At 46.3% G+C, this 26,277-nt stretch overlaps 1 protein-coding gene across 1 annotated transcript; it reads left to right on the top strand.

Moving 5' to 3' along the window:
- The first annotated feature begins 436 nt into the window (after positions 1 to 436).
- Positions 437 to 3,729, top strand: LOC146992462 (interferon regulatory factor 2-binding protein 2-A-like). The gene is made up of 2 exons (XM_085786332.1): positions 437 to 1,723; positions 2,874 to 3,729. Exons 1-2 carry the CDS (start codon positions 763 to 765, stop codon positions 3,611 to 3,613), a joined length of 1,701 nt encoding a protein of 566 aa, XP_085642458.1. The 5' UTR covers positions 437 to 762; the 3' UTR covers positions 3,614 to 3,729.
- The last annotated feature ends 22,548 nt before the right edge of the window (positions 3,730 to 26,277 follow it).

Below are 26,277 nucleotides of genomic sequence, written 5' to 3'. Positions count from 1 at the left end.
GATCTAGTTAAAACCACATTTAGTTTTTATTTTATCTTACAGGACGTTTGTCAGTCTTGTCCTATGAATAATTTTGTATTGGTATGGATAAATTGATGAACATAATTGATATTCAATCTAAAAAAAATAAACAATTTCACAACCTTTTCTATTTAAAACCTTATAGTTTTAATTTTAGCTGACAGGGTGTGTGTCAGTCCTGTATGAATACATTTGTATTTATATGGGTAAAATGATTAACATAATTTATTTTTAATCTAAAAATGTATATTTTATTAAACCATTTCACAGCAACATTGGAGTTCTTTTTATTATTTTTTTTTAAGCCCTGTTATATGAGGCGGAGTGAGGCCTCTCGTCTCCCTTCGCGCAGAGACGATCTCTGTGTGTTGGCTCAGCGCTGACGTCACGGCGCTACACGGAGGGCTCGAGCTCAGTTGTAAAGCAAGGCGCGGAGGTAACGGACACACGGACGGACGAAGACGACGACGACGATGATGAAGATGAACTCCCGCCGGTCTCGGTCTCGGTCCCGGTCCCGGGTCCCGGCCGCCGCCACCGCCGCCGCTTTCTGACGGAAAACCCCCCGCTAGTCTCTTCTCTTTCCTTCCTTCCTCCTGTTTCCCGCTTCTTCCTCCTCTTCTGGATCGTTTATTTTCTCCCTCTTCGCTGCGACGTCACATCGAGCCGACGGACATTTTGGATTTTTGGATCGTAGCCGTTGGAGGAGCTGTTGGAGCTGCTGCCTGCGGGGGAAACAACATGTCTTCCTCCTCCTCCTCCGTCTCCTCCGTCGTCTCGTCGCGCCGCCAGTCCTGCTACCTGTGCGACCTGCCGCGGATGCCCTGGGCGCTGATCTGGGACTTCACCGAGCCGGTCTGCCGCGGCTGCGTCAACTACGAGGGCGCCGACCGGGTGGAGTTCGTCATCGACACGGCGCGGCAGCTGAAGCGGGCGCACGGCGGCGGCGGCTTCCAGGACGGCGGCGGCCGCTCTAAGCCCCCCCTCACCCCGCTGGGGCAGCAGCAGCAGCAGCACCACGCCGGGAAGGACCTCCACCACATCCACCACCACCAGCAGCACCACCCGGCCGCTGGAGGAGGAGACCTTAGCTCCCGCCAGCAGCCGCCGCCGCAGCCGCTGGACCGATACCCGCTGTCCGGCGACCGGCCGCCCCCCCGGCTGCTGGGCCCGGAGTACCAGGCCGGCGGCCGCCAGCAGCAGCACCCGAACGGCCTCAACGGCTTCCCCAAGCCGGACGAGCCGCCGGAGCTCAACCGGCAGAGCCCCAACCCCAACCCCCGCAGCAGCAGCAGGACTAGCGGCGGCAGCGGCGCCGTGCCCCCCCCCAGCCTGGTGCACCCGCTGCTGAACGGCGGCGGCGGCATCGGCACCGTGCACCCGCTGAACGGCCGCCCGGTGGTCGGGGTGGTGGGGGGGCTGCTGCAGGCCCAGCGGGGTGGGGGGGGCGAGGAGCCCCGGGACAAGCAGCAGCAGCACCGGACAGCGGACAACGGGCTGTCGGAGCTGCAGGACACAGGACACAAGGAGTGGGGGGTGGTGGGGGGCAACAAGGTGGGGGGCAACAAGACGGTGCGGGACATCATGGCGCTGCACAGCTTCGACAGCCGGTTCAAGAAGGAGCAGCAGCAGCAGCAGGCCGCCATGCAGCAGCGGGTCATGATGGGGTTCGAACCTGGGGCCACCACGTCCTCCAAGACAGGTACGGCTACGGCTGCAGCTGCTGCTATGGAAACAGGAAATGAAATAATGTGGCAGCGTGTTTACGTGTGTTTAGGGCTGCAAAGGGGCCGAAAATGTCCAAATTGGAAACTTTCCATGGGAATTATGGGAATTTATGGGAAATTGGGGGTAATTTTAACAAACTGTATCATGTAAATATTTAGTTTTGTCATAAGCAGACATCCATGCAAAATAGTAGAACTTCCAAATTGGAAACTTTCCATGGGAATTATGGGAATTAATTGGAAATTAACAAACTGTATCATGTAAATATTTAGTTTTGTCCTAAGCAGACATCCATGCAAAATAGTAGAACTTCCAAATTGGAAACTTTCCATGGGAAATATGGGAATTAATTGGAAATTGGGGGTAATTTAAACAAACTGTATCATGTAAATATTTAGTTTTGTCATGCAAAGTAATACAATTAAAAAAACATGACATTTCAACAGATTTTTTTGTGAGTAGAACTTCCAAATTGGAGACTTTCCCATGGGAATTATGGGAATTTATGGGAATTAACTGGAAAGTGTGGCTATTCAGGAACAGCATGTAGATATTCAAGTGTCCTTGCATTAAATCTGGTAGTTTCAGCCAAGATTATGCTACAATATGTTTCCCTCAACTATATTTAAGTTCCCTGTGAAAAGCCAACCTTCAATTTAGTAAATTTATTCCCATATATTATATATATATCCCATGGAAAGTTTCCAATTTACGTGTGTTTATGTTGGGGTGAGTGGGGGTGTGTGTGTGTGTGTGTGTTTTGTACGGACGGAGCTGGAGCTGCACGCGGACACGCACCCGTTCACCTCGCTGCACGTGGAGATAAAAGAATAAAAGAGGGAGAGAAACTTCCTGTGTCGTTGTTCACACAGCAGCAGCAGTGTGTGTGTGTGTGTACAGTGTGTATATGTGTGTGTGTATAGTCAAGTAGTTTATTTGTCCCAACTTGGGCAATTTGGTTGCAGTCTAGGTGTTAAAAACATAAAAACATTAAACAAAAAAAACATACATTCCAACACACACCTCAATAGATATCTAAAAACAAACACAATAATTCAACAAATATATGTGTGTATATGTGTGTAGTGGTGGTTGTGCTAACCCCCCCCCCCCCTCGCCCACAGACCGGGGTAAACACGCCCCTCGCGGCCTGAAGAGGAAGGCGTCCCCTGAGCCGGACGCTGACGGCGGCGGAGCGGCGAAGCTGAACGGTGACGGGCCGCTGTGGCTGCCCCCCCACTCCGAGGCGCTGAAGATGCCCCCGGGCTTCTCCTCCTCCTCCTCGGCCGCTGCCCCCCCCTCCTCCTCCTCCTCCTCCTCCTCCCGCACCACGCCCCCCGAGGCGGCGGCGGCGGCGGCGCAGCAGAACGGCCAGTCGCCCATGGCGGCGCTCATCCTCGCCACCGACAACGCCGGCTCGCCTAAGGACCAGGTCCACTCCACCTCCTCCTCCTCCTCCTCCTCCTCCTCCTCCTCGCTCTCTCCGTCCCAGCGGCGGCTGGTGAGCGCCATGGACCCGTTGCCCCCCCCGTTGCCCCCGCCGGCCCCCCAGCAGAGCCTCCCGGACTCGAGCTCGGTGCCGCTGCCGCCGCCGCCGGGCAGCGCGCCGCTCTGCTGCACGCTGTGCCACGAGCGGCTGGAGGACACGCACTTCGTCCAGTGTCCGTCGGTGCCGTCGCACAAGTTCTGCTTCCCGTGCAGCCGCGAGAGCATCAAGCAGCAGGGGGCAACGGGGGAGGTCTACTGCCCCAGCGGCGAGCGCTGCCCGCTGGTCGGCTCCAACGTGCCCTGGGCCTTCATGCAGGGAGAGATCGCCACCATCCTCGCCGGGGACATTAAGGTCAAAAAGGAGCGAGACCCGTGAGCCGAAGCTACATGAACTCCTGTTTTTTATTTGGATTAATTCATTAATTAATTAAAGGGATAGTTCAACATTTTTGGCAAATTGTGCCCATTCATTGCCATAATCCCTATAGTCATAGCAGCAGTAAGTTTGTTACCTTTAATTGTCGGTGCAAGCTGTTTTTTAGAACGGCGGAGCAGAGCCGTGAGCTGCTCAGAGCTACGCTACGAACGGAGGCTCATTATGGGATTTCTTGGTTTCCCTCATCAAACTCATCAAATACACAATCCAACAAATCCACAACGCTCTGGTGGACAAGTTGTGACCTGCACATTCACCACGCTATGAGATAATAACACAACGTTACCAGACAGAGTTGTTTTAGAGGGAAATACAGAGACTGATGATGAAAAACTGTCCCTGAAGGCAACGAGCATCAGAGGTTTTGCATGAATTTCCCTCTAAAACAACTCTGTGTGGTAACGTTGTGTTATTATCTCATAGCGTGGTGAATGTGCAGGTCACAACTTGTCCACCAGAGCGTTGTGGAGTTGTTGGATTGTGTATTTGATGAGTTTGATGAGGGAAACCAAGAAATCCCGGCTCTGCTTCGCCATTCTAAAAAAACACCTTGCACCGACAATTAAAGGTAACGAACCTACTGCTGCTATGACTTATAGGGATTATTATGGCAATGAATGGGCACAATTTGATGCCAAAATGTTGAATTGAACTATCCCTTTAATCCAAACTGGGACGTGACGTGTACATACTGGACACAAGGGAACCACGTGCTGATGACGGTGAACGTGGCTGTGGACTTTTATGACTTTTTTTTTTCTTTTTCAATACATTGTGTTTCTATATATATATATTTTCTTTTCTCTTTTTTTGCGGAGCAGCAGGTGAAACGACGTGCACGTGTCCGGTGTGGCGTCACGTGCACGTCATTTCCTGCTCAGCCAGTAGAGAAGGAGAAGAAAAAGGAGAAGAAGGAGAAAAAGGAGAAGAAGCACTTGACTCTGTAGCTGTTTCATGTTGATGCACTTGTTGCCAAATACAGTTTGAGACGTTGTGATAAAAAAAAACCTCCTCGGTGTCTCCGCGTCTTTATCGTGTTGAGTGAGTGAGTGAGTCAGCGAGCGAGCGGTGACGTCACCACGGCAACCAACCGGCTTCCAGGGAACAGGGGGGAGGAGGGAGGAGGGAGAGGGGGGGAGGTGTTACATAAACACTTAGTACAGTAGATTAGAGAGGGAGAGGTGTGTGTGTGTGTGTGGAGGGAGGGGGGAGGTGGGGGCTAAAAATAGTCGGTGTGTTTCCAGCTTATACCCCCCCTTACCCCCCCCCATGTAGTACAAAGGCAATGTAGAGGTTTAAATAGCTTGAGATCTTGCAGTGGCTTACTCAACAGTCTATAGGACGAATCTCCTTGTTGTTTACAACTACTTCCTGGTAGAAAACCAGCATCAGAACAATAGTGACAGACGAGAGTTTCGCTATATCTATCTACTTTTTCATGTAACTATATCGCCGTTTAGACTAATCTGATGTTTGTAAAGTCTATAAAACCAATGATTGGACAAACATTACTATTTACGTGTGCACATTTTTGTAATTAGTCATGGTTATCATAGATTAGCCGGGCTAACGGTTAGCCACCTGTTTAACTTTAATAAATCAGTGACTCAATAAACGGTCCATGAAAACATATTTTCTCCAGCGGATATCTGAGTTCCAACATGACTGAGCTAACTGGAGTAGTTTCATGTCGTGTCCCACAACGGGAGGGTTTTAACAGCTGACGTCCTGATGTTAGCTTAGCTACCGTTAGCTTAGCTACCGTTAGCTGTCCCTGTCAGCTGAGCCACTGATGCTTTCTAGACACCGTGATTCCCCCAAACTGAATAAATACAACAGATCTCAGATTCAGATTCAGATTTGTCTAAACAGTGATAGGGCGTGAAAAATATGATATATAGCCTAGCTAAACTCTCGTTCTTTACTATTGATCTCATTCAAATTACAGCTGGTTTTCTACTCAGAAGTAGAATGTAAACAACAAGGCGATTCGGTCTATTGCTAGCAAAAGTTGCTTTTCCACAGGCAGTGTCTGTAGCTAGCCCAGCTGTGCAGGTCGACAAAAAAAATCCACTCTGGAAACGTTTTTGTTGTGAAGGAAAAAAATGTAAAAAATCTCCAGTTTTATTCCACAGGATTACAAACAAAGTGGCTGGCTAACACACTTGTAGCAACTAATTACTAAAAAGCAGGTAAGAAAACCGTTTGCTTCTCCAGCTATCAAGCTCTGACTGCTTGCTCTCAGATCAACAGAAAATCCCACACACCCATGCGTTCTTAAAGGGGAAGTATACTTTTTACCGACATATAGGCTACCGACTCACATAAAAAACATGAATACCAATATGCTTTTAACATTTTTAACCACTATATAAACTTATAAATGAAATTATTCATCATTAAATCCTGTATATATTAGTGAATTATGCATCTTCTTAACACATTTTAGTCATATGAACTGTATTTCTCATCATGAACTCTACTTCTGCCTCTACAGGCAAGGCAAGGCATCTTTATTTATATAGCGCATTTCATACCAAGGCAACTCAATGTGCTTTACATAAAGACAACATTTTAAAAAAAGAGAGAAGCATAAAACAGAATAAAAACTAACACAAAAAACAGTTAGTTAAAAGCAAGAGCAAATAAAAGAAAATAGATAAAATTTAAAGGGACAACGAGGAGTTTTGTTAAAGCGAAGTGTTTCCTCACTACATTTATGAGCCTCCGCACCGTGAAATTCTTTGACCGGCGCAAGACAGACTCATGTTTTCATTCATCAAGAATTAAAGTCAGAGGTTGGAAGACGATCACATACCGTCGTAGTTCCCACCATAAACGGAGATTCGGCGGCGTTATTCTCATGACTCGCCACGAAACCGAAAGTAAAGAAACGCTGGTCGGCTCGCCCAGCATTTCCGCCACCACTAATAATAACAAAATAACCATAGAGACAAAACAATATATTTATCTAAAATGGGCCCATTAACAAGTGGTAACGTAGATTCATCCACATTAACGTGAGACTTTTTTATAACCAGATAGAAACTCACAAAATGAAGTCACAGTTCAGATCTAAAGGGGCTTTTATTTTGAAGGAGGATCTAACAGGAAGGAGGAGGGAGGGGGTGTGTGTGTCTGTGTGTGTGTGTGTGTGGGGGGGGGATTATGTGTTGCGTTGCTCGGGGGGGGGGGGGGGGGGTCACGTGCTCCTGAGTGGAATTCCTGAGTCACCCCCCCCTCCCCCCTCCTGCTCCCCCTCCTTCCTCTTCCTCCTCTTCTTCGTCTTCCACTGTTCAAGGTTTGTCATGAATGGAGGCCTGTGTGTGTGTGTGTGTGTGTGTGTGTGTGTGTGTGTGTGTGTGTTTACACCGGCCTCCATTCAGAGCAGCAGCAGGAACGTTAACCCCTTCCTGCCTCCCAGCTGCAGCAGATGAGTCCACACACATCTGGATCCTCTCCTCTCTGGCTGGCTGTGACATCACATTCAGATTCAGATTCTGACTTTATTTAAAGAGATAGTTCAACATTTTTGGCAAGTCGGCCCATTGCCATAATCCCTATAGTCATAGCAGCAATAGGTTTGTTACCTTTAAGTGTCGGTGCAAGATATTTTTAGAACGGCGGAGCAGAGCCGTGAGCTGCTCAGAGCTACACTACGGAGGCTCATTATGGGATTTCTTGGTTTCCCTCATCAAACTCATCAAATACACAATCCAACAACTCCAAAATGCTCTGGTGGACAAGTTGTGAGCTGCACATTCACCACGCTATGAGATAATAACACAACGTTACCAGACAGAGTTGTTTTAGAGGGAAATACAGAGACTGTTGATGAAAAACTGTCCCTGAAGGCAACGCGCAACAGCGGTTTTGCATGAATTTCCCTCTAAAACAACTCTGTGTGGTAACGTTGTGTTATTATCTCATAGCGTGGTGAATGTGCAGGTCACAACTTGTCCACCAGAGCGTTGTGGAGTTGTTGGATTGTGTATTTGATGAGTTTGATGAGGGAAACCAAGAAATCCCATAATGAGCCTCCGTAGCGTAGCTCTGAGCAGCTCACGGCTCTGCTCCACCGTTCTAAAAATAGCTTGCACCGACAATTAAAGGAAGGAACGAACCTACTGCTATGACTATAGGGATAATGGCAATGGGCTGATTTGCCCAAAATGTTGAACTATCCCTTTAAGGTATGATAAAGATCAATAAAATGTTATTTATTACTAAAAAAAAAGCAGAATAAGTACAGAATAAAATAAAATAAGATGATAAACCTTTAATTTTCAGGCCGTTAATGACGTCATAATGTCTAGAAACATTTTGTTCTTTCCCAACAAACTCAAAGCACGAAAAGTTTTGATGTGTCGTCTGTTGTCTTTATGAAACACATGACATCACCATGACGCTGATCGTTATTTATTGGTTATTTCTAAACATTATGACGTCACTAACGGCTGTAGATTAAAGGGTTAATACTGAAAAAACACACAGGAACCCCGCCAAAATAAAAGCCTGTCCATCTAACTGTTGTTGTAAATGAATGAATGAATGTGAACGTTGATGTTGATCTCCTCAGTTTCTGTTCAATTCATATTGAATTGACTGATGGATGGTTACTTGGTTACACTGACTCGGGAGGAAGATTATGGGATGTCGACAGAGCAGAGTAGAGATCGAGGTTTCACTCTCACAGTGACAGAGGAGAAAACAACCAGAGCGACGGTCTGACGGGTTAAACCTTCTCCTCTCTCTGTGCTGCCTTTGATGTCCGTCGGCCAATCAGACGCCCCCTCCTCCTCCCCCCTCCTCCTCCTCCTCCTCCTCCTCCTCCTCCTCCTCCCCCCCTCCTCCTCCGGCTCATCGTTGGCCCGGTGTCGGCCTCAGATTCCTGCTCTTCCTCCTTCATCTCTCAGAAACCCGACACCAATCGACCTGCAGAGCTGCTGCCTCACATTACGTGGCACCGTCACCTCCTCCCTCCCCCTTCCCCTCTCCCTCTCCCCCTCCTCTCTCTCTCTGTTCTCTCTGTTTGTTCAGCTGTCTCTCACCCTAACCTCTCCTCCTCCTCCTCCTGTTTCCGGCCTCTGAAGTCCAGGATGAGGAGGAAACACGTCTTGAACTCGTTGGCGACAGAACAACAAACAAACAACACTCAGCTGTGTTCACACCAACACACACACACACACACACACACACACACACTGAACACACACACACCAACCAGAGGTGGGGACTTGGACTCGAGTCCCGATTTTGATGACTTAAGACTTGCTTGATCAAATCAAAAAAAGACTTGGACTCGCTTGGGACTTGATGCCAAAGACTTGAGACTCTTGGACTTAACCCTCTTGACTTGACTGGCCGGGACCAGGTTCTGTTGCTAGGCAACATCAGGCTGAGCAGCCTGGACCGGGTCCCGGTGGTTCATCTGGACCATCGTCACCTGTAAGTAGAAGGTTTTTATTGAAGACAAACTGGGATTTCTTCTTGGATCAGGTCTAGTTCAGGTCTAAAGGCCCCCACACACCGCCCCGACGCGCCCCGACCCCGACGGCCTTTGTCCGATGAGTCTGTCGCCTCTCCTCGGCCACAGTCGGGAGAAAGGAAACAGTGAAACACACCGCCCCGACTACTGCCGACCAGAGCGATTGGTAGAGTGGCGATAGGACTCCCATAGAAATACCGACCAATTTTAAGTCATAAAGTGGTAATGATCTTTGCCATGTACAGTAACCATGTTGACTTAACAAAATAAAATTTAATAGACTGATCATTCATTGTAAAACATTTATTTATTTACGTAAATGTGGTGATTTCAGTCCGTAGCCCAGAAGCAGCCCTGCTCACTTTTCATTCACAAACTAATGCGACTGCCACAGTTGTTAATTTTCATCAATGAGACCAACATTAATCTCCTAAAAACAATTCAATCAGCCAGCAGTAAACCTCTAAAAGCATGTGGGATCCCCCGGGATGAGGACGGAGCTCGGCCCCGGCAGATCAGCTCAGTAGACCGGCTACTGCCCTGGTCTCGGTCGCAGCTCACACAGACTCTGCACTTCTCCCAAAACAACCATCGGAGCAAATTTCCCAGCAAGCGTTATAAACTGACCATAGACTCTGGATTAAACTGTGACGTGTTAACAGCGCTAAAGCCAGAATTAAAACAGTTTTTAGCAGCTTTACTGCTATGGTTCGGTTGCCGCGAAATGGCGATAGCGATGCTAATTTCTGTTAGCCCGTCTATGTGGTTTTACATTATACATTAGCATTAAGCTAGCAGACTTTATATGCTTAGTTGTGACACTGGCTGTTTGTGTTTTGAACGTTGTTTCAAACTATGTGGGTTTGATTGAACATCTTTGATGCTTAAATATATGTTGTTTTACTCCTACATTTTATTTTATGTGCCATTTTTACTGTAGGACAGGCTAGGACACCGTTTGTTTACTGTGGTCACTTCCGTCCCTCCCACACACTGCGCTGATTCGCTTAGGGCACCGCCAATCAGAATCGCCATAGCTAGCACACAGCCAATCAGAGTACCCGACGAGTCTACTCTCCCGACGGCCGAAGAACCCCGACTGAGCATGTTGAATCGGGCCCAACGAGACCCGACAGCTTCCGACGCTCCCCGACGGAGATGAACACACCAAACTGACGTGGACCTGATCACAGATCTAGTTCAGGTCTGGATCAGGTGTCTACCAGGTATGTTTGTGTTAAAGCTCCTTCAAAATAAAGGTAGATGTTTGTGTTAAAGCTCCTTCAAAATAAAGGTAGATGTTTGTATTAAAGCTCCTTCAAAATAAAGGTAGATGTTTGTATTAAAGCTCCTTCAAAATAAAGGTAGATGTTTGCAACAGGTGGTTGAGCTGAAACTGACCAACCAGGGATTTTACCTGTGTTGTGCAGGGTCAGACCCAGCAGCTGCCCCCTCTATAATTAGCCTTTTTTTTTTTTTGGGGGGGGGGGGGGGCAGTTGGGGTGAGTCCCAGCACCAATAAAGGAGCAGGTCGTGGTCTCTGGACCTGGATCAGGTTGAGGTCCGACCTGTTGCCTGGAGATTCCTGCTGGAGGTAAACAGAGCTGGATCTGCCACGTCAACGAGCTGGCAGGAAGTAAAGGCCACAGCCGGGGGTGGGGGGGGGGGGGGGGGGGGGCTGATGGTGTCCAACCTGAGAGCAGCTGCAGGAGGTTTGTACAGTGGGACCGAGCTCCTTATCTGTCCACTGGTTTATTACACCAGGGTTATTATAGTTCACTAAAACTGAAACTAGCTGTGAACAAGTAAGTAAGAGATAATGAATAGTTCAGAGGTTGTTATGGAGAAATAAAACCCGACAGGTTGTATGGAATGTTTCATTCAACATGAATTTCTCCATAACAATCGACCAACTATACATTATCCCGCTTAGTACACGGTTTACGAGTGAAATAATTAATTTGAAACATAATGTTGATCAAAATACGACTTTCATTGATTTAAAATAATAATTTTGCGAATCTGCAAGACCGGTCACTTCCGCTGTTCTAAGACTAAATAAAAACTACAACTAAGACTAAATAAAAACTACATAAAAACTACAACTTATGGTGTGTTCCAGGCAGGCTTTTTAACCCGTAAATCACGACTTCAAGTCACCAGTTACGAGTTTGTAGCGTTCCAGGCAAGTTACGAGTTACGAACTGGGAACTGGGAGCAGATCCATCTAGTACGAGTTCACAGGTGGGAAGTTACGAGTTTGACTGTACGTTCTAACAGGTAACCATAGGAACAGGTCGGAAAAACACGAGTTACGGGTTGCCTGGAACGCACCATAAGACTAAATAAAAACTACAACTAAGACTAAATAAAAACTGAATAAAAACTACAACTAAGACTAAATAAAAACTGAATAAAAACTAAACTAAGACTAAAAACTACAAAAATAAAAACTAGTCAATTCCTCAAAATAAAAACTGAACAAAAACTAAATAGAAATAAAAAGTCAAACTAAAAAACTAAATACAAATAAAAACTACTGAACATTTTAAAACTATAATAACCTTGAGTCACACACAGGAAGTGAAGTGTGTGTGTGTGTGTGTGTGTGTGTGTGTGTGTGTGGTCAGAGCTGAGTGAAAACAGAAGCTGGACGACATGTGTCACATGACCAGAGTCCGACCATGAAGGTCAGAGAGGAAAAGTGACATCAGCAGGAAGAAGGAAACACGATAAAACATCAAAGTGAACTTCCTGTTCACTCTGTGTGTGTGTGTGTGTGTGTGTGTGTGTGTGTGTGTGTCGGGGTCAGGAGTTGAACGTGTGTTGATCCAATAGAAGAGGACCCAGCACGGAGCCCTGAGGTATCCCATAATGCAGAGCGACAGGTTTCTGGGGATGTGCCTTATTTTTATTTATTGGATTGTTTATAGTTTTTTTTTTTTTTTGTACGGAAGCGTATTGCATTCACTTGTAATAAGTAATTTATTTTTTGGTTTGTTTTTCGGGGTCATTTTTTTCTGACTTAAAGCAGAAGTAAGCGATCCGGTGGTTTTGTCTAACTTCCTGTCAGCCGATGGAGTTAGCAGTCCCCGCCCTCGTCCCTACGTCACCACATTCACGCGCATCCCTTGGCTGCACACACAGAGAGGACCGCCCCTTTATGCCGTTCTCTCTCCTCATTGGATAAAGGTTGTAGGATACAAGGAAAGTTTTCTCCTCGGCTCAGAGCAGAGTGACTGACAGACCCGTGTTTCAGACCAAACACGCTATAAGTGATTGCTGTCGGAAGATAGAACTATTTAAGACTTATATTAACACAAACATTCCTCTTACTTCGGCTTTAACGAGATTTCAAAATCGCACGAGAAGCTCCCACCTGCAAGTAACATTTAACCGCTGCAGTCGAGCCTCCACTTCATCACGGATCTATAACATCTTAGATCCATGAGATACATCCATGGATAATATGCTCCACATTACAAAATACAGTCTTATTTTCACTCTGTTCCCAGTAAATTCAGATTCATATTGAAAGGAAACTACCTGTTATTACAGAACACTCAGAACAGTCTGATGTAGCACCTTTATTTTGAAATCAGTCTTTACGTTATACTTGCAGGTGGGAACTTCTCACGGGATTTTGAAATCTCAATAGCTAAGTTAGAAAAAAATTACCCGGAAAAACAGGAGGAAAAAAGGTAGTCAGAAAAGCCGAAAAAATTGAAATAATTACCCCGAAAAATAAACCAAAATATAAATTACTCAAGTGAATGCAATAGGACGAATCGCCTTGTTGTTTACAACTACTTCCGGGTAGAAAACCAGCATTCGAACAATAGTGACGGACGAGAGTTTCGCTATATTTATCTAATTTTTCATGTCACTATATCACCGTTTAGACTAATCTGATGTTTGTAAAGTCTATAAAACCAATGATTGGACAAACATTACTATTTCTTCTGTGAACATTTTTGTAATTAGTCATGGTTATGATAGATTAGCCGGGCTAACGGTTAGCTACCTGTTTAACTTTAATAACTTAGTGACTCAATAAACGGTCCATGAAAAAATATTTTCTCCAGCGGATATCTGAGTTCCAACATGACTGAGCTAACTGGAGTAGTTTCATGTCGTGTCCCACAACGGGAGGGTTTTAACAGCTGACGTCCTGGTGTTAGCTTAGCTACCGCCGTTAGCTTAGCTACCGTTAGCTGTCCCTGTCAGCTGCAGCCACTAATGCTTTCTAGACACCGTGTTCCCCCAACAAAACACACACACAGAAATAGTAATGTTTCTTCAATCATTTCAGATTTGTCTAAACGGTGATAGGGCGTGAAAAATATGATAGCTAAACTCTCGTTCGTTACTATTGATCTCATTCAAATTACGTGCTGGTTTTCTACCCGGAAGTAGAATGTAAACAACAAGGAGATTCGGTCTATACGCTTCTGTAGTTTTGTTCTTTTTCTACTTTATTCTATATTTTGTTCTTTTTCTACTTATTTCCTCCGTCTTCCTGCTCTCAGATCAGCTCTGATACAGAGGTTGGTGCAGCGCAGGGTGGAGCTGAGTGTGTGTGTGTGTGTGTGTGTGTGAGGGTTCTTCCTCTGATGTGCTTTGTAATTACCCCCCCTCCCCCTCGATGAAGGGATGAGTAAATGTGTAACAGCTGCTCGGCCTCTTTACACCAGGATTCACTCAGCGTTCAGGTCGTCTCCTGAATCAAAGCTCCACCTTTGAACCCCGACACACACACACGCACACACATACACACACACACACACACCTATACACACACACACACACACACACACACACACACCACCTACCGCTGCTGTATTTGATGTGTGTGTGTGTGTGTGTGTGTGTGTGTGCTGACGTCTGCTCTTATCTCCACTCTCACGAGTAAATGATCAAATGTGTTTATATCATCATCATCAGCAGAGGTCACACAGAGCTTCCACCTTAAAGGGACAGTTCAACATTTAGTCAAATTGCCACCATTGCCATAATCCCTATAGTCATAGCAGTAGGTTCGTTACCTTTAATTGTCGGTGCAAGCTGTTTTTAGAACGGCGGAGCAGAGCCGTGAGCTGCTCAGAGCTACGCTACAGAGGCTCATCATGGGATTTCTTGGTTTCCCTCATCAAACTCATCAAATACACAATCCATCATCGTACGACTCAGGGGGGCGGAGCCTAACACAGGTGTCCAAAAAACACCTCGACCTTCGCTCTGTGAAGTAAACACAAACCTTATCTGGGCTTTACAACACACATGTGGCAACATCTGTGTGTGTGTGTGTGTGTGCGTGAGGGCAGTAAAACCTTCCAGATGTTTCTCTCTGCTGTGTGAATATCAAGATAAAAGCTGGTGTTGAAGTTTTATTTTGAAATCGAAATCATTTTAATCCAACCGTATGTTCTCTCCCCCTCCCCGCCCCCCCGTCCCCCGTCCCCCTCCTCCTCCTCCTTCCTCTCCATGATTAATGTGTTCCTCCTCCTCCTCTGCCTCACCACCGTCTATTTTTAGGAGGAGGGAGAACCAGCCACAGTTCACATGATGGATGAAATCACCTCCTCTGTCTGACTGTGAACTAGGGCAGTGAACGCCTCGTCTGTCATCGGCCGCCAAAAACTAAACAAAACCCAAGATTCTACTTCAGAGTCTGTTTGACATCTCTGACTGGTCCCTCGCTTTATTGAACGGTCCCCTGCTTTATCATGTCCCCATACCGGTCCCTCGCTTTATTTACCGTAAAATTCCAAATATAAGTCGCAGTTTATTTTTGGGGGTCTCAAACTGAGAAAACAAGGTTTTCTATGCCTATTAAAAACGCTATACAAATTATTCCACAAGTCTCTGTGTTAAAGCAGAAGTAAGCGATCCGGTCGTTTTGGGTAATGCTGCGTTCCAGGCAGGCTTTTGAAACTGTAAATTACAGCTTCAAGTCACAACTTACGACTTTGTAGCGTTCCAGGCAACCCACTCGTGTTTTTCCGACCTGTTTTACCTGTGAAAGTCACTATAACGGCCACTCGTAACTTCTGACCCGTGAACTCGTACCAGATCGAACTGGTACCACTTCACAGGTCGGAAAAACACGAGTTACGGGCTGCCTTGAACGCACCATAACAGTCCTCGTCCCTACGTCACCACATTCAGGCGCATCCCTTGGCTGCACACACAGCCCTGCATGCCGTTCTCTCTCCTCATTGGATAAAACTTGTAGGATACGAGAAAGGTTTTCTCCTCGGCTCAGAGCAGAGCAGAGTGACTGACAGACCCGTGTTTCGGTCCAAACACTCTATGTAAGTGATTGCTGTCGGAAGATATAACTATTTAAGACTTATATTAACACAAAAATATCGCTTACTTCTGCTTTAAATTAAAAAAAAATTAAAATTCTTAAAAAAAGAAAAAGAGATCGCGGGGTTATTTGAATAGGCTACTGTACATTTAGTGCAATATAGCGCATGTGTGTGTGCGCGCGCGTGTGTTGTGTGTGTGTGTGTGTGTGCCTGCACGTTAGAGAGAGACCGAGTCCAGCAGGAGGAAGGGCTGACTGACAGAGATGAGAGACGGTAAAATGCTGTTAAAAAAACATAACAATAAGATTATTTTCTGTGAGAGACTATGGCGGACCCAAACAAGTCTCGTTAATTAATCAGGAAAAAAAACACCCGCATAGTCATATGCGAGTACAGAACACATCACCGTTTACACCGGTCACAACGCGTCCATGACAACCTCTGGAGGTGGTTTGACCGGTCGGATCAGTGTACTTTCATGTGGTCAAGCTCCATCTGATTGCAATCTGATCACTGAAAACGCGGTGTGGACGGGTTTGATATTTACCTTGGTCTATAGGTCGCACCCAACTTTTTAGATGAAAAAAAAGGGAAAAAAAGTTTAACTTATACACCTAATTTTACGATACTGGTCCCTCACTTTATTGACCGGTCCCTCGTTCTGTGGAGACGTAATGCTGTCTCCTGATTGGCTCTAATACCGGACACCGGGGGCGGGGCCTGCTGTGGGGGGGCGTGGCCTGGTCATGGTGGGCGGGGCCTCCTGTGTGACCCCAGCAGCTCCACATGCTCTCAGTGTTTCCCAGCTCTGCTCTAATAACAGCCTGAGTCTCCTCTGTCATTGGAGGCTGTGAACATCTGGTTCCCAGCCATGATTCATGGAGGAGCCCCCCCCTCCCCCTCCCCCAACACACACATACACACACACACTCCTCCTCCGTGATGGGATGGAGGGATCAGGTTTTGTGGGAAGAGGAAAAAAAACTGTGGTGTCAGTCCGAGGCTGATGGAAAGTTATCCAGCAGGATATGTTTAGATGGGGGAGAGCATATCTGAGTCTGGGAACTCTGCCAACAGAGAGAGATACACAGAGTTCATGTGTTACTATCATACATATTATTAATACATGTGTATGTGTGGATGTTCTATGTTTACATATTATGGGATGTTACAGTTTAATTCTTCCTGCTCGACTCTGATACTGAATCTGTACATTTACGTGTGTTTCCTCCCTCAGTGAGGAAGAGTCAACCAGGAGGAAACTTCACTGTGGTTCGACCTCAGTTCTCCACCAGCCAGAGGAAACTGGACCAGGACCAGAGAGAGTCCAAAGTCCAGGACCAGAGCCCAGAGACGAGGAGTCTAGAGGCCAGAAACCAGAGTCTAGAGGCCAGAAACCGCAGAGTCTAGAGTCCAGAGACTAGAGACCATAGTCTAGAGTCCAGAGTCCAGGACCAGAGTCTAGAGTCTAGAGGTCAGAAACCAGAGACCAAGTCCAGAATCCAGAGTCTAAGACCAGAGTCCAGAGACCAGAGATCAGGACCAGAGTCCAGAGCCTAGAGTCTAGAGTCCAGTCTAGAGGCCAGAGTCCAGAGTCTAAAGTCCAGAGTCTAGAGACCAGAGTCTAGAGACCAGGGTCCAGAGTCTAGAGGCCAGAGACTAGAGACCAGAGCCTAGAGTCCAGAGTCTAGAGACCAGAGACCAGAGTCCAGAGTCCAGAGTCTAGAGACCAGAGACCAGAGTCTAGAGACTAGAGACCAGAGTCTAGAGACCAGAGTCCAACACCAGAGACCAGAGACCAGAGTCTAGAGTCCAGAGTCCAGAGTCTAGAGGCCAGAGACCAGAGTCTAGAGGCCAGAAAGCCAGAATCTAGAGGCCAGAAACCGCAGAGTCTAGAGTCCAGAGACTAGAGTCCAAAGTCTAGAGGCCAGAAACCAGAGTCTAGAGGCCAGAAACCAGAGTCTAGAGTCCAAAGTCTAGAGGCCAGAAACCAGAGACTAGAGTCTAACGGCCAGAGTCTAGAGGCCAGAGACCAGAGTCTAGAAACCAGAGACCAGAGTCTAGAGTCCAGAGACCAAGTCCAGAATCCAGACTCCAAGACCAGAGTCCAGGGATCTGAATCCAGGGTTCAAAGTCCAGAGACCAGAGTCCAGAAACCAGAGTCCAGAGACCAGAGACCAGAGTCCAGAGACCAGGACTAGGGTCCAGGACCAGGATGTGGTTGAGAAACAGTTTGAACACACTGAACACATACACACTAAAAACACTGTACACGCTGGACCAGGGGGGTTACTGGGTAGACTGGTGTGTAACGTGAACCAGAGGAGGAGGGAGAATATAAATAACCCCCCACAGCTGACAGTGTAACCCCCCCTCGCAGTGTGTGTGTTAAGGGTACTGGAGGTTTTAGGTTTCACCAGTTCAGGGGCTTCAAGTGTTTGTTTTAAATTTAATTCTGAGTTTCCAGAAAAAGACACACACACACACACACGGTCAGTTAACAAAATAAGAGTCCTCAGATACGGGGCTGTAAACTGAAGTGAACTTTCTTCCTCTGCTGAATTATTTCCTTCATCATGTCAGATGTTGTGCTGCGAGCTGGCTGCAGTAAACACTCTGTTTACTTGTTTACTCTCTGACCTACTTTAATATCACAGAGGAGGAGAAGCTGATTTATTTTCCTCTTTTTAAAATCAGGCCTGTGTCAAACGCTCTCAGCTTAATTTTGCCCTCATTTCTCTGAGCTCGGCTGGTGGAGCAGTAAATAACAGTAAACACACAGTAGCTATCAATGAATAAATAAATATAGATGTACAATACAAAACATGAGAGGAAGGAACCACAGAGAGTTGGACCTGGACCTGGACCAGAACCAGAACCAGACACCTCTGACCTTTGGGCTCCCGTGATGCTGCACAGCGTCGTCGTCAGCACACATTCCTGCCAGGACGCACTAACTTTAGCCTTTAGCTCTGTGACAGTTCATGAGAGGGACGACAACATCTGTAGCTAAACATCCTCACTGTAACGCACCGATCCACCAAACCACCACAGAACTACGGTGGCTCTGAGATCTCAAAGCACAGTAACGGAAAAACGGACATCAGCTATAACGTTGAAGTTAGACTTTCGCTAACACTAACAAAGTGTAGCCTAACTATAAAGCTAAAGTTAGAAAACCTTGTAATTAAGCCAAAGATCCTCAATTACCATCAAAAAGTCTCACTGCAAGCTGCACTAATGGTATGAATGATTCAGCTTCATTTCCTGTCTCCTAAAGTGGGCGTGGTCACCCATCCCCCCACCTCGTTTTGTGAACATGTGTGTGGATGTATTGAAGTTGTCCATAGAGAAAAGTGAGATATTTATAATTTTCTTATTTACACGGCTAACAGTCAGATTTAAGGTTGCGAACATTAGTTCACGCGTTAGTTGTTGGTCTTCTGGTCTCTTAAAGTGGGCGGAGTCATGGTCTGCCGGTCTCCTAAAGGGGGCGGAGCCACGATCTGCCGGTCTCCTAAAGGGGACGGAGTCATGTTCTGTTGTCTCCTCAAGGGGGCGGAGTCACGGTCTGCTGGTCTCCTAAAAGGGGTGGAGTCATGTTCTGTTGTCTCCTAAAGGGGGCGGAGTCATGTTCTGTTGTCTCCTAAAAGGGGTGGAGTCATGTTCTGTTGTCTCCTAAAAGGGGTGGAGTCATGTTCTGTTGTCTCCTAAAGGGGGCGGAGTCACGGTCTGCCGGTCTCCTAAAAGGGGTGGAGTCATGTTCTGTTGTCTCCTAAAAGGGGTGGAGTCATGTTCTGTTGTCTCCTAAAGGGGGCGGAGTCACGGTCTGCTGGTCTCCTAAAGGGGGAGGAGTCACGGTCTGCTGGTATCCTAAAGGGGGCGGAGTCACGGTCTGCCGGTCTCCTAAAGGGGGCGGAGTCACGGTCTGCTGGTATCCTAAAGGGGGCGGAGTCACGGTCTGCTGGTCTCCTAAAGGGGGCGGAGTCACGATCTGCTGGTCTCCTAAAGGGGGCGGAGTCACGGTCTGCCGGTCTCCTAAAGGGGGCGGAGTCACGGTCTGCTGGTATCCTAAAGGGGGCGGAGTCACGATCTGCTGGTCTCCTAAAGGGGGCGGAGTCATGATCTGTTGGTCTCCTAAAGGGGGCGGAGTCATTATCTGCTGGTCTCCTAAAGGGGGCGGAGTCATGTTCTGTTGTGTCAAATCAACAATGATGTTAGCTACTGCTACATGATGAGTGAACATAGGTCAGTAAAAAGGAACTATTAGCATATTATCATGTAATATGTGAAATAGACTGGCTGCCCTCAGTGCCCTGGCTGCAGTGCATGCTGGGATAGCCTCAGTCCAGAACCTGTTCATGTTTGTGATGTCATGACTCAGCAGTTTGACAGCGACCTGTGAATGGAGGCCGAGCTCTGACATGTGTGGACGTGTTCACGCCGCCACCGACACACTCGACCTCCACGTGTTCCCCTGCAGCTCGCAGCACATGGCCGCATCGGGTGTCGTGGTAACCGGAGCGGGCGGAGCTCATGTAAACCAGTCAGTTATATTTAGACCGTGTGTGTGTGTGTGTGTGTGTGGGGGGGGGGGGGGTCAGTGCTGCCTTAACCCAGCACCCCCCCCCCCCCACCATGGCCTCAGGTTACCAGACGCTCAGTTTAGCTCAGATGATGTCGGGGAACTGGCTGCAGGGGGGGGGGGGGCTGTGTGGGGGAGGGGGGGCAGGTAAACAGGATCCAGTGTCTGTGAAGGACACGCCGCTCTGCTCTGTGACACCGGGTCGACCCGGACCAGCAGGAAACACAATCAGCAGCGTGGGAACGACGCCAACACACGCTGCGTTGACTCAGCAGAGACGGTAGAACAGACCTGAGACCTCACACTGGTTCTGGTTCTGGTTCTGGTCCAGATCCAGGTTCTGGTCCAGATCCAGGTTCTGGTCCAGGTCCAGGTCCAGGTCTAGGTCTAGGTTCGGGTTCAGGTCTGCTCTCTGGTTCCGTTCCGTCTGGACCTCAGGTCACTGACACCAAGCCTGTAATCCACCACCTGCAGCCCGTGACCCCGTGTCCAGTGTGGTTGGAAGCACAGCGGAGCTTCAGGTGGTTTCCCTCCTGACCGACAGGAACTCGGTTCGATTGTGGAGCTAAAAGTTGTAACATTTATAACACACAGAGAAAATTTTTTACCTTTATACCTTTTCAAAATGTACCAGTTTAAGTTCAATTGTGCTCCTAGCATCTAACGGGTATATATGTAACCAGTGTGTGAGTTTGCCCTTCGACCTGCCCTGAGCGAGGATCGATCCCACGATCTCCTACATCGGAGGCGACGATGCTAACCGCTTCGCCAATACGTCGGCAACCGCTCGACAAATTGGTTAGCACGTCTTCTTAGAACTGAACCAAGAGATAAATGTTATGCATAACATTTATCTCTTGGTTCAGTTCTGATTTCACGCTGCCGTTTCTGAAGCACCAAACTTTGTGAATAATGTCACGCAGTTGAAAAGGAGGCGCTTGCTGATTGGACAAATTTGCACACTGCAAAAACTCAAATATCTTACCAAGAATATTTGTCTTATTTCTAGTCAAAATGTAATTTCTAGTCAAAACTAATCTCATTATACTTAAAATAAGAAACATCACATAAAAAAGAATTTTTTTTTTAGACACTTTTTACCTCTTTCAAGCATATTTTCACTTGAAACAAGTAGAAAAATCTGATAGTGAAGCAAGTTTTTCTTCCTTATTACAAGCACAAAAAACTTACTTTCACTGGCAGATTTTTCTACTTATTTCAAGTGAAAATTAGTTTGAAACAAGTGAAAATAATCTAAAAACAAGTTAATGTTTAGGTGATGAGTCTTATTTTAAGTGAAAAGAGTTTAGTTTTGACTAGAAATTAGACATTTTGACAAGAAGACAAATATTCTAAGTCCAAATTCTCTACTCTGATTCCAGCTTCTTAAATGTGAATATTTCTGGTTTCTTTGTTCCTTTATGACAATAAACTGAGTCTCTCTTTGGTTTGTGGACAAAACAAGACATTTGAGGACGTCGTCTGGTGGTTTGAGAAACACTGATTGATGTTTTTAAACATTTTTTAACCTTTCATTGACCAAACAATAATCGACAGGTTAATCAATAATAAAAATAATCGGTAGTTGCAGCCCTAATAGGATATGTCGATGTTGCTGAGGAAGACGAGGCTCCATCTGTCGACCATATTTAAGAGAGCCTCTGAAATTGATGTGCCTCTCCACCTGGAGGAGCAGGAAGTGAGGTTGGTCCATCACGTTTGGCTGCGAGCCGAGCTCCCAGCATGCACTGGGGCTCGGCGTTAACGATCAGGGATCAGATGCTGCAGATAATCAAAGCAGACCTCACCTGTCGCTTCCTGCAGGTGGAGTGGAGGAGGAGGAGTTCTCCTTTCAGCTCTGATCCTCCTCTTTAATCCCCCTCCTCCCCCCCAGGAGATAAACCAGACTCCTCATTCAGCTGCTGCATCACACACACCACTGATAATAGGTCTGAGTGTGTGTGTGAGTGTGTGTGTGTGTGTGTGTGTGTGTGTTTCCTGGAAACATCCTGCTGAGGCCGATCGTTCTGCACTCATCAATCAATACAGTCACGTTCAGTTTACTTTAGTTTATTTGATCTTGTGCATAAATTGTTACAGTCAGACATCAATCAACAACCAATAATATATGAATTAATTCAAACTTAATTCATAAATGTTACATAGATTGAAAAGCTGCAGGATGAAGATGTTCAGTTTATAAGTGCCGACCCTTTAATTCTTTATTTCAGTGAAACCTTTGGAGCTCTTTATGGCAACAGAAAGGAGCAGAAATCTTATAATCAACAGATGAAGCCAAAATAAATCAACAGCATTAAAGTTGCAGTCGAATCCCAAATGATCAGCCCTGTTTATAGCTTTATATCATACTTTTTAAACTGTGTTATGTTTTTGTTTTATTTGAGATGTGAGTATTTACTGTATTACCATGGGAACAGGTGGGCGTGGTCAGAGATGCGTGGTTGGCTAGCTGCTCTCTGATTGGCTGCTGCCTGTGCGACCTGTCAGAGTCATTGATTACTGTGATGACATCAGGTCAGCGAGGTGTGAAGATCAAACACGGCTCAGATTTTCTCTCTTTTTATAGAACAAAGAGGATTAATAATGCAAACCTGGAACCTCTCAGAGATTAAACCACCTGGTTTAATGGTTTGTCTGACTCCGCCCCCTAACAACAAGCCAATCCAAGTATGGGCAAAGAGGAGGAGGGGCTTTAGGATTGTGGGAAAATATCTGTCAAGAGGCAGAGTTGTTGGATGGATGGTGTTGTCCATGGTGGTGAGGGGGCGGGGCTTAGTTGTGACATCACAAAGTGACAGGAAGTCCTGACGGCTGGTTTTAAGGCTCAGTTTCTGAATCCAGGCTGTGTGCATTTCTCTGTGGACTGAGGCTTTGATACTTTCACAGTATTAATATAGAACCTAGAGCTGCTTTATAATCACACTACACATGGACATCTACCTTTATACTGTATGGAGCTTTAACACAAACATCTACCTTTATACTGTATGGAGCTTTAACACAAACATCTACCTTTATACTGTATGGAGCTTTAGTACAAACATCTACCTTTATACTGCATGGAGCTTTAGTACAAACATCTACCTTTATACTGTATGGAGCTTTAATACAAACATCTACCTTTATACCGTATGGAGCTTTAACACAAACATCTACCTTTATACTGTATGGAGCTTTAGTACAAACATCTACCTTTATACTGTATGGAGCTTTAGTACAAACATCTACCTTTATACTGTATGGAGCTTTAACACAACATCTACCTTTATACTGTATGGAGCTTTAACACAAACATCTACCTTTATACTGTATGGAGCTTTAACACAAACATCTACCTTTATACAGTATGGAGCTTTAACACAAACATCTACCTTTATACAGTATGGAGCTTTAACACAAACATCTACCTTTATACTGTATGGAGCTTTAACACAAACATCTACCTTTATACTGTATGGAGCTTTAACACAAACATCTACCTTTATACAGTATGGAGCTTTAACACAAACATCTACCTTTATACTGTATGGAGCTTTAACACAAACATCTACCTTTATACAGTATGGAGCTTTAGTACAAACATCTACCTTTATACTGTATGGAGCTTTAACACAAACATCTACCTTTATACAGTATGGAGCTTTAGTACAAACATCTACCTTTATACTGTATGGAGCTTTAATACAAACATCTACCTTTATACTGTATGGAGCTTTAATACAAACATCTACCTTTATACAGTATGGAGCTTTAACAGAGAAGTTGTGGTTGTCAGGGTCTCAATGTTACAGACATGTCAGGGATGTTTTCACAGGGCGACTGGGTGCAGGGTGTGTGTGTGTGTGTGTGTGTGTGTGTGTGTGTGTGTGTGTGTGGTTCACCTTAAAATAGCCTCAGAGACCCTCAGCAACAGCCTGGTGTTTACAGACAAACAGCTTGTACAACGCCTGGTGATGACCTTTACATTACCTGCTTCATACACACGCACACACACACACACACACACACACACACACACACTGTTTGGTGACATCAGATCAGGTTTCCTTCTTGTTTCTGTGACGACGAGGTGGTAACAGAGGTCAGAGGATGATGCAGTAAATATGACTGTTACTTTTCTCTTCCTCCTTTTCATCTCCTCTTCCTCTCTTCTCTTCCTCCTCTTTACCTTCTTCTCTTCCTCCTCCTCTTTCTCCTCCTCCTCTTCTTCCTCGTCTTCCTCTCTTCTCTTCTTCCTTTTCCTCCCCCTCTTCTTCTCTTCTCCTCTTCCTATTCTTCCTCCCCCTCCTCCTTCTCTTCCTCTCCCTCTTTCTCCTCCCCTCTTCTTCTCTTCTCCTCTTCCTCTTCTTCCTCCCCCTCCTCCTTCTCTTCCTCTCCCTCTTTCTCCTCCCCCTCTTCTTCTCTTCTCCTCTTCCTCTTCTTCCTCTCCCTCCTCCTTCTCTTCCTCTCCCTCTTTCTCCTCCCCCTCTTCTTCTCTTCTCCTCTTCCTCTTCTTCCTTTTCCTCCCCCTCCTCCTTCTCCTTCTCCTCCTCTCTCCTCCTCTCCCGCCCCTTCTCTCTCTCTCTGACAGAACACTGTGACCAGCTGATCGTCACCATGGAGACAGAGGTCAGAGGTCACACAGACACACAAACACAACACAACAGGATGGAAGAGATGTAAACAAACAAACAAACAAACAGAAATGAGTCTGATTGATCTTTGAGCCGTCAGAGCTCAATGATCGATCTGATTGTTGTGTGTTGGGTTTAGACAACACACTGTTGTTGTTGGAGTAAAACTGGTTCAATGTTAAGATGACAGATAAGGTTTAACCCTCTCTCCTTTTCTCTTTCTCCTCTCCCCCCTCTCTCTCTCTTTCCGCTCTCTCCTCTTCTCTTCCTCCCCCTCTCTCCTAACTTTCTGTCCTACTTTCCTGGTCCTCTCAGACTCAGTCTCCCTGGTGAGTGTTGGATCAGAGTTGTTGGGGGGGAGGAGGGGAGGAGGGGGGGGGGGGGGACTGCTCCTTTATCTCTGTGCCCAGACCTCCATCATCCCCCCCCCTCTCTCTCTCTCTCTCTCTCTCTATGTCGCCCCGGCGGCTCTGTGTATGTGATGAAACACAGACAGTTTTTCTTTGATGACGTTTCAGACGCTGAAAACGTTCAAACGTGACGTCGTCGTCGTCGTCGAGAGGGAACATCTGGAACAGCTGCTGAGCATCAGTGTGCAGGCGTCTGTGTCATTAACGCTGAGGATCATGGGGAAAAAAACAAGTGTGGTGTTGATTCATCAATCATTTTACTGTTTGTGACTTATGTGTTACCTTTGTATTCACCGGTAGATGTGACGGACATCTGAACGAACGAAAGGTGGGAGGAGCCTGTCACACTGCTCACTGCAGCGCCACCGTGAGTCATCATGATGACATCATCAGTGGTTCTGTGTCTCTGACTCGTTCCAGCTCTCAACAAACGGAGCAACAACTGAGGATGGCAGAAAAAATATGTACAGGCCCCGCCTACTTTCTGCCCTTTCAACTGGCCCCGCCCACTTTCTGGCCCTTCGAATGCCCCCGCCCACTTTCTGGCCCTTCAACAGACCCCGCCTACTTTCTGGCCCTTCAACAGGCCCCGCCCACTTTCTGGCCCTTCAACAGGCCCTTCCCACTTTCTGGCCCTTCAACAGGCCCCGCCCACTTTCTGGCCCTTCAACAGACCCCGCCCACTTTCTGACCCTTCAATAGGCCCTTCCCACAAAATTTGATGAGTGACTTTTTTCTTTCTTTCTTTCTTTCTTTCTTTCTTTCTTTCTTTCTTTCTTTCTTTCTTTCTTTCTTTCTTTCTTTCTTCTAACTTAATCATAAAGCAACATCAACAAACACAAAGAAACACGTTTATTTACCCGTTTATTCAGCACTACGTGTTCCCAAACTACACACACCTATTTTTCTTTTTATTGATCGATCAGCGGACCATTTGGTGCCGATCACTGATCAACTGTGATCCATTGCTCCACTACTTAGAATATTTAGATTTCCCTTCTTGAAGTTTCATATTGAGCTGGTAAATCTTGGTGTGAACGCCCTTTAGTGGACGCGGGACTAATAATAAGCTGGTATAGGTGTAGCTATATAATGAGCTAAAAAAAAAAAGAATATAATTTGAACATTTAACATAAGAAGTTAGACACTAATATATATCATTATTATATACAG

The sequence above is a fragment of the Trachurus japonicus genome, chromosome 1 (genome assembly GCF_045865225.1).
Source record: "Trachurus japonicus isolate A0001 chromosome 1, Traja_1.0".
Taxonomy (NCBI): Eukaryota; Metazoa; Chordata; class Actinopteri; order Carangiformes; family Carangidae; genus Trachurus; species Trachurus japonicus.
This window is presented reverse-complemented; position numbering and strand designations above follow the sequence as displayed.

Excerpts from the sequence above, each read along its gene's own strand:
- LOC146992462 (XM_085786332.1), top strand. The coding sequence starts at position 763 with ATGTCTTCCTCCTCCTCCTCCGTCTCCTCCGTCGTCTCGTCGCGCCGC. Across the intron at positions 1,724-2,873 it reads CACCACGTCCTCCAAGACAG|ACCGGGGTAAACACGCCCCT; the intron begins GTACGGCTACGG and ends CCTCGCCCACAG.